Raw genomic sequence first — 16,184 nt, 5'->3', positions numbered from 1 at the left:
GCAACTTATGTTGCCATCCAAGCAACGTTAACACGGACGCCCCAGCTTATTTCAGCAAGACAATGCCAAGCCATGTGTTACAACAGCGTGGCTTAGGAGTAAAAGAGTCTGGGTACTAGACTGGCCTGTCTGTAGTCCAGACCTGTCTCCCATTGAAAATGTGTGTTGCAATATGAAGCCTAAAATAGCAGAAGGGAGACTGTTGAACAACTTAAGCTCTACATCAGGCAAGAATGGGGAAGAATTCCACTTCAAAAATGTGTCTCCTCAGTTCCCAAACGTTTAGTGACTGTTGTTTGAAGGAAAGGCCATGTAACACAGCGGTGAAAACGCACCTGTGACAACTTTTTTGCAATGTGTTGCTGCTATTAAATTCAAAGTAATGATTATTTGCACAAAAAAAAATTAAGTCTCAGTGTGAACATAAAATATATTGTCTTTGAGGTCTATTCAATTGAATATAAGTTGAAAAGGATTTGCGAATCATTGTATTCTTTTTTTATTTACCATTTTCTCAACGTGACAACTTAACGGCTTTTGGCTTTTCTATATATATATATATATATATATATATATATATATATATATATATATATATATATATATATATATATATATATATATATATATATATATATATATATATATATATATATATATATATAATATGTGTGTATATATACAGTGGGGCAAAAAAGTATTTAGTCAGCCAACGATTGTGTAAGTTCTCACACTTAAAATGATGACAGAGGTCTGTAATTTTCATCATAGGTACACTTCAACTGTGAGAGACAGAAGGTGAAAAAAAATCCATGAATTCACATTGTAGGAATTTTAAATAATTTATTTGTAAATTATGGTGGAAAATAAGTATTTGGTCACTTCAAAAAAGGAAGATCTCTGGCTCTCACAGGCCTGTAACTTCTTCTTTAACAAGCTCTTCTGTCCTCCACTCATTACCTGTAATAGTGGCACTTGTTTGAACTCGTTATCTGTATAAAAGACACCTGTCCACAGCCTCAAACAGTCAGACTCCAAACTCCACTATGGCCAAGACCAAAGAGCTGTCGAAGGACATCAGGAAAAGAATTGTAGTCCTGCACCAGACTGAGAAGAGTGAGTCCACAATAGGCAAGCAGCTTGGTGTGAAAAAAATCAACTGTGGGAGCAATTATCCACTGATAATCTCCCTCGATTTGGGGCTCCACGCAAGATCTCATCCCGTGGGGTCAAAATGATCATGAGAACGGTGAGCAAAAATCCTACAACCAGAGAGCTGGGACCAAAGTAACAAAGGTTACCATCAGTAACACACTACGACGACAGGGAATCAAATCCTGCAGTGCCAGACGTGTCCCCTGCTTAAGCCAATGCATGTCCAGGCCCGTCTGAGGTTTGCCAGAGAGCACATTGATGATACAGCAGAGGATTGGGAGAATGTCATGTGGTCGGATGAAACCAAAATAGAACGTTTTGGTATAAACTCAACTCGTCGTGTTTGGAGGAAGAAGAATACCGAGTTGCATCCCAAGAACACCATACCTACTTTGAAGCATTGAGGTGGAAACATCATGTTTTGAGGCTGTTTTTCTGCTAAGGGGAAAGGACGATTTATCCGTGTTAAGGAAAGAATGAATGGGGCCATGTATCGTGAGATTTTGAGCCAAACCCTCCTTCCATCAGTGAGAGCTTTGAATGGTGGACCAAATACTTAAATTTCCACCATAATTTATGATTCACATTCTCTCACAGTTGAAGTGTACCTATAATGAAAATTACAGACCTCTGTCATCATTTTAAGTGGGAGAACTTGCACAATTGGTGGCTGACTAAATACTTTTTTGCCCCACTGTATGTATGTATGTATATATATGTATGTGTGTATATATATATACATATATTTGATTACTGCTGCTGTATTTCTCCATTGGTTGAGTGGTGTTTTGTCCTTGATTTTTGTGTCCAGGATTATTTTGCTGATTTTTCCTATTTCCATTGGTTGAGTGGTGTTTTGTCCTTGATTTTTGTGTCCAGGATTATTTTGCTGATTTTTCCTATTTCCGAAATAGGAAAAATCAGCAAAATAATCCTGGACAGAATCAACACAAAAATCAAGGACAAAACACCACTCAACCAATGGAGAAATACAGCAGCAGTAATCAAATGGTTTAACAACATCCAAGACAAACAACAACACAACTTTATCTCCTTCGACATCGAAGAATTTTACCCTTCCATCACGCAAGACCTACTGACCCAAGCACTAAACTTCGCCTCGGACTACGACTCAATCACAGGCAATGAAAGAAACATCATCATCAACGCAAAGAACTCCATACTCATCCACAACAGTACACCATGGCAAAAAAAGAACAATTCAACATTTGACGTTACTATGGGGAGTTTTGACGGAGCAGAAACGTGCGAACTCGTTGGGAGTTTCCTCCTCTCCCAGCTTGCTAGCCTCAACCTGAACCTTGGTATTTACCGTGATGACGGGCTGGCAGTGTGCCGCGCCTCGCCAAGGAGCAGCGAGAACACCAAGAAGCGCATATGCCAAATCTTCAAAGAAAACGACCTACGGATCACGATTGAAGCCAACAAGCAAACCGTCAACTTCCTCGACGTCACTTTCAACCTGAGAAATAACAGCTACCAACCATTCACGAAACCCAACACAACACTCCAATACGTGCACCATGACAGCAACCACCCACCCACCACCACGAAAAGAATACCTACCGGAATTAATAAAAGGCTATCGATGCTGTCATCTAGCAAAGCTGAATTCGACCAAGCAACCCCCCCGTACCAGAAAGCACTTGATGAAAGCGGATACAACTTCACCCTCACCTATGAACCCACTCCAGGAAACCAACCAAAAAAGAGCAGAAAACGAAACAACATCATCTGGTACAATCCGCCATTCATTAAAAACGTCTCAACCAACATCGGCCGCAAGTTCCTCAGTCTGATCGACAAACACTTCCCCAAAGGCAACACCCTAAAAAAAATATTCAACAAGAACAACATTAAATTGAGCTACAGCTGTATGAATAACATACAACAAATCATTTCAAACCACAACAAAGCAATTGCAAAAGGACTGCCTACCCCCAGACTAAACGACTCTGAAACCAATAAGGAATGTAACTGTCGCAAGAAACCTGATTGCCCTCTCAACGGAGGGTGCTTACAGACATCAGTCGTTTACCAAGCAAAGGTAATACGCAAGGACATTAACACATCCGACACGTACGTAGGATTAACCGAAGGAGTGTTCAAAACAAGATGGAATAATCACAACGCCTCCTTTAGAAACCAGACTTTGCAGAATTCTACAGAACTCAGCAAACACATTTGGAACCTCAAAGCCAATAATGTTGAATATTCAATAACATGGCAAATTCTTGCATCCAGCACACCTTACAACAGTGGTAATAAAAGATGCAACCTATGCTTAAAAGAGAAACTGTTTATTATATATCATCCAGATCTATCATCCCTCAACAAGCGCAGTGAAATCATTTCAACATGCCGCCACAGACGGAAACACCTCCTAGGTAACACATGAGCCAATCACCACACCCTACGCCTGCCTGTACCCACCCACTCTGTGCCCTATATAAACCATTGTATGTGAATGCTTCCATTAAAATCTCCTGATGATTGAGGGAACCCCTCATGAAATAGTTCTGTAGAGATGAAGTAGTCTTGTGATTTTTCCCACACCTACATATATATATATATATATATATATATATATATATATATATATATATATATATATATATATATATACCACAGATCACTTTTCCACTTTGAGTCCATCAGTCCATCTTAGATGAGCTCGGGCCCAGCGAAGCCGGCGGGGTCCCTTGGTGTTGTTGATAAATGGCATTCACTTTGTATAGTTGAGCTTTCACTTGAATTTACAGATGTAGCGACCAACTGTAGTTACTGAAAGTGGTTTTCTGAAGTGTTCCTGAGCACATGTGGTGATATCCATTACACACTGATGTCAGTTTTTGATGCAGTACCGCCTGAGGGATCAAAGGTCCGTAATATCATCACTTACGTGCAGTGATTTCTCCAGATTTTCTGAACCTTTTGATGAGTTTACGGACCGCAGATGGTAAAATCCCTAAATTCCTTGCAGTAGCTCGTTGAAAAAGGTTGTTCTAAAACTGTTCGACAATTTGCTTACAAATTGGTGACCCTCGCCCCATCCCTGTTTGTGAATTACCTAGCATTTCGTGGAAGCTGCTTTTATACCCAATCATGGCAACCACCTGTTCCCAATCAGCCTGCACACCTGTAGGATGTCCCAAATAGGTGTTTGATGAGCATTCCTCAACTTTATCAGTATGTATTGCCAACTTTCGCAACTTCTTTGTCACGTGTTGCTGGTGTCAAATTCTAAACTTAATGATTATTTGCAAAAAAAACAATGTTTATCAGTTTTAACATCAAATGGGTTGTCTTTGTGGCATATTCAACTGAATATGGGTTGAAAATGAATTGCAAATCATTGTATTCCGTTTATATTTACATCTAACACAATTTCCCAATTCATATGGAAACGGGGTTTGTATATGTGTATATATATGTATATTTACTGCATATGTATATGTATGTATGTATGTATATATATGTATGTGTATGTATGTATGTATATATGTATGTATGTATGTATGTATATATGTATGTATGTATATATATATATATATGTATGTATATATGTATGCATATATATATGTACAGTATGTATGTATGCATATATATGTACAGTATGTATGCATATATATATATATGTATGTATGTATGTATGTATATGTAGGGACGGCGTGGTGCAGTGGGAAAGTGGCCGTGCGCAACCCGAGCGTCACTGGTTCAAATCCCACCTAGAACCAACCTTGTCACGTCCGTTGTGTCCTGAGCAAGACACTTCACCCTTGCTCCTGATGGGTGCTTTTTGGCGCCTTGCATGGCAGCTCCTTCCATCAGTGTGTGAATGCGTGTGTGAATGGGTAAATGTGGAAGTAGTGTCAAAGCGCTTTGAGTACCTTGAAGGTAGAAACGCGCTATACAAGTACAACCAATTTATTTAATTTAATTTATATATATATATGTATGTATATATGTATGTATGTATGTATGTATATATGTGTATGCATATATATATGTATGCATATATATGTATGTATATATGTATATATGTATGCATATATATATGTATATATGTATATGTATGTATATATGTATATGTATATATATATGTATATATGTATATGTATATATATATGTATATATGTATATGTATATATATATGTATATATGTATATGTATATATATATGTATATATGTATATGTATATATATATGTATATATGTATATGTATATATGTATATGTATATATACATATATGTATATTTATATATATATGTATATTTATATGTATATGTATATATATGTATATGCATATATATGTATGTATGTATGCATATGTGAATTATATCTATGTATATATATATATATATATTTTTTTTTTTTTAATATTTATATAGCGCTTTTTCTCTAGTGACTCAAAGCGCTTTACATAGTGGAACCCAATATCTAATTATTACATTTAAACCAGTGTTGGTGGCACTGGGAGCAGGTGGGTAAAGTGTCTTGCCCAAGGACACAACGGCAATGACTAGGATGACAGAAGCGGGGATCGAACCTGCAACCCTCAAGTTGCTGGCACGGCCGCTCTACCGACCGAGCTATACCGCCCCATATATGTATGTATGCATATATATATATATATGTATGCATATATATATATATATATGTATGCATATATATATGTATGCATATATACATGTATGTATGTATGTTTATATATGTATTAGGGCTGCAACAACTAATCGATTATAAAAAAAAGTCGGCGATCGATTCGTTGGATGTATACGTGCGTTTTTTATTTTTTTTATTTTATTTTTTACTTCCTAAACCGTTATTTATAAACTGCAACATTTACAAACAGCTGAACAACAATAATCAAAATAAGTACAAAAACAGTACAAAACAGCGCCAGGGCGACACTGAGCCCACGTCTCATGAGGTAGCAGTGAGCCAGCCAATGATATATCATCTGCAGCTCACGGACCACGCCGTATCCTTTCCTTGTAAACATTCAAAAAATACCGGAGGGAAATAGTACGGATAGTTCAGTTGAGAAACATCTCGAGGTTATAAAAGTGTGCGACCTAAGTCGTCAAAAGTGTCGGAACACTTTACTTTAAAGACTTCAAAGACTACATTTCCTGCAAAACGAGCAGCATGGACCTCGCGTGTGGCACGAAGGACAACATTGCTTCGGCAGCACCTGAAGAGGGGCAATGGATGAAGAGAACTCACGGTACGTAACTTTTTTAAGTCCATAGTCCGAGTACATTGATCCGTTGTGTCCGTCTTTGTGTGTTTTTAATATGTTGTTAACGAGGAGATTTTTTTAAGGCAATAAACGGACAGAAAAATCTCAGGTTGGTTTCATAATGGATCAATGTAGCCGGACCCGATAAAGCTATATAATATTTGAGTGACGCTTTAGTAAAATAAACGTCATGAAGGTGCTGGAATATTTCATGCTATTATTCACAGACAGCCTAAAATGAATCCTTTATTATTCAGAACAGAAACGTGTACAATATCTGAACCAGTTCTGATCTGATGAGTTACATTTCTGTGTTATTATTTTTGTATGCTGCACCCCCAATGTCAATTTATTTCATTTAGCTTTTTTTAATGTGGTGGTGTAATTAAGATAGATAGTACTTTTATTGATTCCCTCTGGGAGTTTCCTCAGGAACATTTAAATTCCAGCAGCAGTGTACAGAATTGACATCGAATTTAAAAAGTAAATAACGGGGGTTTAAATGGAAAAAAAAAGAGAAAATATTACAATAAGAATAAAAATAAAAAAGCAACATAAGAAAAAAATATAACAGTAAAAATAACAATACAACAAGAAAAACTAGGCAGCAGTGACCATATGAAAAAATGTGCCTTTTACATCAGAAATGATTAAATAAATCAACAAAGTATGTATTGAGTTACATGTTAATGTTGCTACTATGTACGTTCATGGTATGGTTTCTCTCATTTCAGAAAGAAACAAGCCATCATTAGCGACTTCATACAAAGGAAGGTGTGCACACCAAAGCAAGCGGCTGCATTGACTGATGCTATCCTGAATATGTTGCAAACTGACATGAGACGACTATCAATGGTGGAGGATGACTGTTTCAGAAAAATGATTTACGTCCTCAACCCTGGTTACACTCTTCCCTCGAGGACCCATTTTACGAAACTGATGGAGAGGAAGTATGAGCCGACATTTCAAGCTGTGTAAACTGACATTAATCAACCCAAAGCGAAATTGTTCTGACCACTGATGTGTGGACAAGTGTATCCACGGAAGCCTACCTCGGCAATACATGCCACTACATTGGAGACGAATGGAACATGAAGTCAATCTGCCTTACGACCATGCCACTAGAGGAAAGACATTCAGCATCCAACATTGCAGATTGGTTGGAATAGGTAGTAGGCAGGATTGAAATCCCCATAAACAAAATTATTGCTATTGTGCACTTTATAAAAAAAACAAAAAAACATTTTTGTAACACTTGCATTGTTTTATTTGGCAAGTCGAAAGGACATGGTGCCAGAACAATTTCCCTTGTGGATCATTGAAGTTTGTCTAAGTCTAAGTATGCTGTTTTTTAAAATAAAATATGGGAAAGGATAGAAATGTAGTTTGTCTCTTTTATCCGATTATTAATCGATTAATCGAAGTAATAATTGACAGATTAATCGATTATCAAATTAATCGTTAGTTGCAGCCCTAATATATATTAGTGATAAAGAAAAGCATTTTGTAATATATTGTAAGAAATGCACCTGGGGGTAGGTTGATTGGCAACACTTAATTGGACCTAGTGTGTGAATGTAAGTGTGAATGCTGTCTGTCTATCTGTGTTGGCCCTGTGATGAGGTGGCGACTTGTCGAGGGTGTGCTCCGCCTTCCGTCCGATTGTAGCTGAGATAGGCACCAGCGACCCCAAAGGGAATATGTGGTAGAAAATGGATGGATGGATGTAATACTCAATATTTGTAAACAACAGGGGCGGTATAGCTCGGTTGGTAGAGTGGCTGTGCCAGCAACTTGAGGGGTCTGTGTTCGATCCCAGCTTCCGCCATCCTAGTCATTGCCGTTGTGTCCTTGGGCATGACACTTTACCTACCTTCTTTAGTGCCACCCACACTGGTTTAAATGTAATTTAGATATTGGGTTTCACTATGTAAAAGCGCTTTGAGCCACTAGAGAAAAACGCTATATAAATATACTTTACTACTTTATTATTAATGAGATATACTATTACATGTAAACAGTTTTTATTGCTTTTAGCATCTTTCATGTATTTGATACAAGCAAGCCCCCCTGGAAGAGTGAGATCACACGGTCTTGTGTCCGAATACTTATGTCCATGTGGTGTCTTTAGGACAGTTGACACTTAGCAGCAGGTTTGTTGTTTGTTTGTCTGCAGGACAGCAAACATCTCAACTACCTGACCTCAGAACAGGCCCTGGCAGATTTCGCTGTACTGATCCAGAACCTGAAGTCCAGCAGGCCCGGGGCCCAGCACAGCCCAGTCATCGCCATCGGAGGTTCTTATGGAGGCATGCTGGCCGCCTGGTTGAGGATGAAATATCCTCACGTGGTGGTGGGGTAAGATGTCAGTGAAAACATCAAACTGGGTGGTGGGGTAAGATGTCTGGGAAAACATCAAACTGGGTGGTGGGGTAAGATGTCTGTGAAAACATCAAACTGGGTGGTGGGGTAGGATGTCAGTGAAAACATCAAACTGGGTGGTGGGTTAAGATGTCAGTAAAAACATCAAACTGGGTGGTGGGGTAAGATGTCAGTGAAAACATCAAACTGGGTGGTGGGGTAAAATGTCAGTGGAAACATTAAACTGGGTGGTGGGGTAAAATATCAGTGGAAACATCAAACTGGGTGGTGGGGTAAGATTTCAGTGAAAATGTCAAACTGGGTGGTGGGGTAAGATGTCAGTGAAAACATCAAACTGGGTGGTGGGGTAAAATGTCAGTGGAAACATTAAACTGGGTGGTGGGGTAAGATATCTGTGAAAACATCAAACTGGGCGGTGGGGTAAGATGTCTGAAAACATCAAACTGGGTGGTGGGGTACGATGTCAGTGAAAACATCAAACTGGGTGGTGGGGTAAGATGTCAGTGAAAACATCAAACTGGGTGGTGGGGTAAAATGTCAGTGGAAACATTAAACTGGGTGGTGGGGTAAAATGTCAGTGGAAACATCAAACTGGGTGGCGGGGTAAGATGTCAGTGAAAACGTTAAACTGGGTGGTGGGGTAAGATGTCAGTGAAAACATCAAACTGGGTGGTGGGGTAAGATGTCAGTGGAAACATCAAACTGGGTGGTGGGGTAAAATGTCAGTGGAAACATCAAACTGGGTGGTGGGGTAAAATGTCAGTGGAAACATCAAACTGGGTGGTGGGGTAAAATGTCAGTGGAAACATCAAACTGGGTGGTGGGGTAAAATGTTGGTGGAAACATTAAACTGGGTGGTGGGGTAAAATGTCAGAGGAAACATTAAACTGGGTGGTGGGGTAAAATGTCAGTGGAAACATCAAACTGGGTGGAAACCAAACTCTTGTTGCCTTGCAGCGCCTTGGCCTCCTCTGCTCCAATATGGCAGTTCACTGGCATGGTTCCTTGTGGACACTTCTACACTATTGTCACTCAAGACTTTGCTCAAAGTGGACCAAACTGTCACGCCAACATCCGAGCTTCATGGAAGGCCATCGATCGCCTTTTCTCCACTGGTAAATTCTTAGCACTTGATGGACACCTTCACAACTCACAAGCAAAACTAAAATCTCTTTAATCCAATATAAAACCTTTGTTCTTTTGAGCTATAGCATTTTAATACAAACCTTGTTTTAATCCAAACTACAACCTCTTTTAACCCGAACTAAAACAGTTTTAAATCCAAACTCGAACTTTTGAAAACAAACCAAAACCCTTTTTCAATCCAAACTTGAAATTTTTCAATCGAAATGTGAAATTTTTTAATCGAAACATTTTTAATCACAATTACAACCTTTTTTAATTCAAATGACCATCTTTTTTAATCCAAACATTTTTAAACAAAATTAAAACCTTTCAATCCACACTAGAACTTTTATATACAAACTACAATTATTTTTAAATCAAATTTCAAACCCATTTTTATTCCAAACTATAAACTATTTTTAAACTATAATTGAACCTATAGACAAATTAGACCCCTTTTAGTCAAAACCAGAACCTTTTTTAATCCAAGCTAGAACCCTTTTGGAATATAAACTAGAACATTTTAATCCAAGCTAGAACCTATATTAATTGAATGAAGATTTTTTAAATCTAACATAAAAAGTCCTTAAATATGAACTAAAACCCCTTTGAACTAGAACCTTTTAATCCAAACCAGAACCTTTTAGGACATACTACAACCCCTTTTTAACACAAATGAAAACCATTTTAACCCAAACTGGAAACATTTTTTATCCAAACTAACACCTCTTTTAATCCAATAATCATTTATTTTTTATCTAAAATGGAACCTCTTAAATACGAACTAGAACCTCTTAAAAGACAAAGTAGAACCCTTTTCAATCCAAACTAGAACCCTTTTCAATCCAAACTAGAACATTTTTAATCAAAATTACAACCTATTTTAATCCAAATGACAACTTTTTTTTAAGATAAACTAGTACCTTTTTAATGTATACTGGAACCTTTTTTAATCCAAACTAGAACCTTTTTCCAATCCAAATAGAACCCTTTAACATCCAAAATAGAAACCTTTTTCGAAACAAACTAGAACCTTTTAAATACAAACCATAAATAAACCTTTTTAAACCAAAAAAAAACCTCTAAGACATACTACAACCCCTTTTTAATGCAATTTAAAACCCATTTTAACCAAAACTAGAACCATTTTCAATCTAAACTAGAACCCATTTTCATCCAAAATAAAATCCCTTTCAAAACAAACTAGAACCCTTTTCAATCTAAACTACAACCTTTTTAATAGAAATTACAACCAATTTAAATCCAAACTAGAGCCTTTATTAACCCAAACTAGAACCCCTTTCCATCCAAAATAGAACCCCTTTCAGAACAAACTATAACCTTTTGAATACAAACCATAAATAGCCCTTTTTAACCAAAAAATAACCTTTTTAGATGTACTACAAACCCTTTTTTAAAACAAATTAAAACCCCTTTTAACCCTTAATCTAAACTTGCACCTCTTTTAACACTCTAAAGCAGTGGTTCTCAAATGGGGGTACGTGTACCCCTGGGGGGTACTTGAAGGTATGCCAAGGGGTACATATATTTATTGAATAATACTACTCACTGGCCTAGTGGTTGGAGTGTCCGCCCTGAGATCGGTAGGTTGTGAGTTCAAACTCCGGCCGAGTCATACTAAAGACTATAAAAAAATGGGACCCATTGCTTCCCTGCTTGGCACTCAGCATCAGGGTTTGGAATTGGGGGTTAAATCATAAATGATTCCCGGGCGTGGCACTGCTGCTGCCCAGTGCTCTCCTCACTTCCTAGGGGGTGATCAAGGGGATGGGTCAAATGCAGAGGACACATTTCACCACACCTAGTGTGTGTGTGACAATCATTGGTACTTTAACTTTAAACAAAATATGAATGTAAGTTCAGAAATTGTGAAAAAAAAATACAACAATGCAATATTCAGTGTTGACAGCTAGATTTTTTTGTGGAAATGTTCCATAAATATTGATGTTAAAGATTTCTTTTTTTTGTGAAGAAATGTTTAGAATTAAGTTCATGAATCCAGATGGATCTCTATTAAAATCCCCAAAGAGGGCACTTTAAGTTGATGATTACTTCTATGTGTAGAAATCTTTATTTTTAATTGAATCACTTGTTTATTTTTCAACAAGTTTTCAGTTATTTTTTATCTTTTTTTCCAAAGAGTTCAAGAAAGACCACTTCAAATGAGCAATACTTTGCACTGTTATACAATTTAATAAATTTCAGAAACTGGTAACATAGTGCTGTATTTGACTTCTTTATCTTTTTTTCAACCAAAAATGCTTTGCTCTGATTAGGGGGTACTTGAATTAAAAAAATATTCACTGGGGGTACATCGCTGAAAAAAGTTTGAGAACCACTGCTTTAAAGCATTTTATAATCTACATGAAAACTTATTTTATCCAAACTAGAAAACATTTTAAATCCAAACTACAATCTTTTTTTAAATCCAAATTAGATCCTTTTTTGATCCACACTAGAAGTTTTTAGTCCAAACTAGAACTCTTTCCCTTCCAAACTGCAACCCTTTTACATATTTTTTAATCCAAACTAAAGTCATTTGAAACAAACTACAACATGTTTTGGTATAAACCAAAACCTTTTAAATCTAATTTTGATATTTTTGATTCAAACTCGAATCCTTTCCATTTGACACCATCATGTTTTAGTACAAACTAGAACCTCTTCAATGTAAACTAAACCAATGTGTTCCTTGTGGACTAGCGTCTGGTCGCCAGTGGCTGTCGGAGGAGTTGGGCTTGTGTGCGCCATTCAAGAGCCAGAAGGACTTGGCAGACTTCAAGAGTTGGCTGCAGGAGACCTGGGTCAACCTGGCCATGGTGGACTATCCATACAAAGCCGACTTCCTGCAGCCGCTGCCTCCCTGGCCCATTCAGGTACCGACAGGTAGTACAGGTGCACATGATGTAGTGTTTGCTGTGGCTTTAATCATAATTCATTTTAAGACGTGTAGCAAATCTTTCCTCTGTCAAGTAGGAGGTGTAGAAGGTATGGATTTAATCCGGATTAAAAGAGGCATACAGGATTACATGATATCAAAAGTAAGTGATTCTAATAGGGTTTGAAAGTGTGACCTGGAAACACATTGCATTGTGGGTCTTGCTGGGCTGTGGATGGCTTATTTTCATGCCTGTATACAAGACTCTGTTCTTGAAGGGGAACATTATCACCAGACCTATGTAAGTGTCAATATATACCTTGATGGTGCAGAAAAAAGGCCATATATTTTTTTAACCGATTTCCGAACTCTAAATGGATGAATTTTGGCGAATTAAATGCCTTTCTGTTTATCTCTCATGTGGTGATGACGTCAGAACGTGACGTCTCCGAGGTAACACAGCCGCCATTTTCATTTTCAACACATTGCAAACACCAGGTCTCAGCTCTGTTATTTTCCGTTTTTTCGACTATTTTTTGGAACCTTGGAGACATCATACCTCGTCGGTGTGTTGTTGGAGGGTGTAACAACACTAACAGGGAGGGATTCAAGTTGCACCACTGGCCCGAAGATGCGAAAGTGTCTGCCGCCAGACCCCCATTGAATGTGCCAAAGTGTCTCCATATTTTACATGGCACAGAGATGTATGGATAACCTGCAGATGCATTTGCTACTATAAAGTCAAGGAAATCACAAAGGTGAGTTTTGTTGATTGTGACTTATGTGCTAATCAGACATATTTGGTCGCGGCGTGACTGCTAGCTAATCGATGCTAACATGCTACGCTAATCGACGCTAACATGCTATTTACCGGCGGTGCTAAAGCAGACATGGCACAGAGATGTATGGATAACCGGCAGATGCATTTGCAACGATAAAGTCAACTAAATCATAAAGGTGAGTTTTCTTGATGTTGACTGCCAGCTAATCGATGCTAACATGCTACGCTAATCGATGCTAACATACTGTTTACCGGCAGTGCTAAAGCAGACCTGGCACAGAGATGTATGGATAACCTGTAGATGCATTTGCAACTATATTACGTTTTCTTCCACCCACATTTAATGCGAAAAAAACACTTACCAATCGACGGATTTAAGTTGCTCCAGTGTCAAGAGATGCGAAAGTCCTGATCGTTTGGTCCGCACATTTTACCGGCGATGCTAACGCAGCTATTCGGCCATGCTATGGCTATGAATAGCATCACTAGCTACTCGCTCAAAAGCTTCAGTTTCTTCTTCAATACTTTCATACTCCAACCATCTGTTTCAATACATGCGTAATCTGTTGAATCGCTTAAACCGCTGAAATCCGAGTCTGAATCTGAGCTAATGTCGCTATATCTTGCTGTGGTATCTGCCATTGTTTGTTTACATTGGCAGCACTGTATGACGTCACAGGGAAATGGACAGTCACATCGCAAATAGCGAAAATCAAGCACTTTAAAGCTTTTTTTAGGGCTATTCAGGGACCAGTAAAATTTTTTAAAAAAATACAACAAGCCACTGGGAAATGATTTTTATTGTTTTTAACCGTTTTGAAATTGTGGTGATGTTCCCCTTTAAGTTCATTTCCAGCCTTGAAGCAAAGCCAAAGGAAGTCGGATTACGAAGCTAATAAAAAGACAGAATAGCCTGCATAGCAGCCGTGAGACGATCTAACATGACTTTTAACGCTACATATGATGATGTTGTGTTCACCGCATTTTCAAACTGCTACGTTTCAATCAAAGCCTGTTTCATTCTGTCAGTAGGCTGTTAGCGTTTGTTAAGCTAGCACCGGGCCACAGACGATGGACATTCTTTTGGAAAAAAACATGCTGTCTTTTTACTATTAAGCACAAAAATGAATGAGTATCATTTTCGTAAAAGTATTTAAAAGAAATAATGGCCTTATTTGTTGGGGGGAACCTGCTCGTGGAATGATGCTGGGTACCTGTATGTATGCATCTATATATGTGTGTATATGAGTTGGGAAATTGTATTAGATGTAAATATAAACGGAATACAATGATTTGCAAATCATTTTCAACCCATATTCAGTTGAATGCACTACAAAGACAACATATTTGATGTTCAAACTAATAAACCTTTTTTTTTTTTTGCAAATAATCATTAACTTTAGAATTTGATGCCAGCAACACGTGACAAATAAGTTGGGAAAGGTGGCAATAAATACTGATAAAGTTGAGGAATGAACATCAAACACTTATTTGAAACATCCCACAGGTGTGCAGGCTAATTGGGAGCAGGTGGGTGCCATAATTGGGTATAAAAACAGCTTCCGTGAAATGCTCAGTCATTCACAAACAAGGACGGGGCGAAGGTCACCACTTTGTGAACAAATGTGTGAGCAAATTGTCAAACACTTTAAGAACAACATTTTTCAACGGTCTATTGCAAGGAATTTAGGAATTTCACCATCTACGGTTCAGAGAATCTGAAGAAATCACTGAACATAAGCGATGATATAACAGGCTTTCGTTCCCTCAGGTGGTACTGCATTAAAAAGCGACATCAGTATGTAAAGGATATCACCACATGGGCTAAGGAACACTTCAGAAAACCACTGTCAGTAACTACAGTTTATCGCTACATCTGTAAGTGCAAGTTAAAACTACTATGCATAAGGTACATACAGGTTTTGGAGCAACATATGTTGTCATCCAAGCAACGTTATCATGGACGTCCCTGCTTATTTCAGCAAGACAATGCCAGGCCACGTGTTAGAACAGTGTGGCTTCATAGTAAAAGAGTGCGGGTACTAGACTGGCCTGCCTGTAGTCCAGACCTGTCTCCCATTGAAAATGTGTGCCGCATTATGAAGCCTAAAATACCACAATGGAGACCCCGGACTGTGGAACAACTTAAGCTGTACATAAAACAAGAATGGGAAAGAATTCCACCTAAAAAGCATCAAAAATATGTCTCCTCAGTTCCCAAAGGTTTATTGAGTGTTGTTAAATGAAAAGGTGATGTAACACAGTGGTGAACATGTCCTTTCCCAACTACTTTGGCACGTGTTGCAGCCATGAAATTTTAAGTTTGTTATTATATGCAAAAAAAATAAAGTTTATGAGTTTGAACATCTAATATCTTGTCTTTGTAGTGCATTCAATTGAATATCAATCAATCAATCAATGTTTACTTATATAGCCCTAAATCACTAGTGTCTCAAAGGGCTGCACAAACCACTACGACATCCTCGGTAGGCCCACATAAGGGCAAGGAAAACTCACACCCAGTGGGACATCGGTGACAATAATGACCCAGTGGGACGTCGGTGACAATGATGACT

General features: G+C 38.0%; 1 protein-coding gene across 3 annotated transcripts in view; it reads left to right on the top strand.

Annotated features, from left to right (window-relative positions):
* Positions 1–16,184, top strand: part of prcp (prolylcarboxypeptidase (angiotensinase C)) — a 50,575-nt gene that overhangs the window by 20,134 nt on the left and 14,257 nt on the right. For all 3 annotated transcript variants that reach the window (XM_061877998.1, XM_061877999.1, XM_061878001.1), the window contains exons 4-6: positions 8,598–8,779; positions 9,761–9,918; positions 12,653–12,825. In XM_061877998.1, the coding sequence (XP_061733982.1) occupies positions 8,598–8,779; positions 9,761–9,918; positions 12,653–12,825 (513 nt within the window). The remainder of the gene's footprint in view (positions 1–8,597; positions 8,780–9,760; positions 9,919–12,652; positions 12,826–16,184) is intronic.

Source organism: Nerophis ophidion, linkage group LG18 (assembly GCF_033978795.1).
Source record: "Nerophis ophidion isolate RoL-2023_Sa linkage group LG18, RoL_Noph_v1.0, whole genome shotgun sequence".
In the NCBI taxonomy this organism is placed as follows: domain Eukaryota; kingdom Metazoa; phylum Chordata; class Actinopteri; order Syngnathiformes; family Syngnathidae; genus Nerophis; species Nerophis ophidion.
The sequence above is the reverse complement of the archived record's forward strand: the minus strand, read 5'-3'. Positions and strand labels throughout refer to the sequence as shown.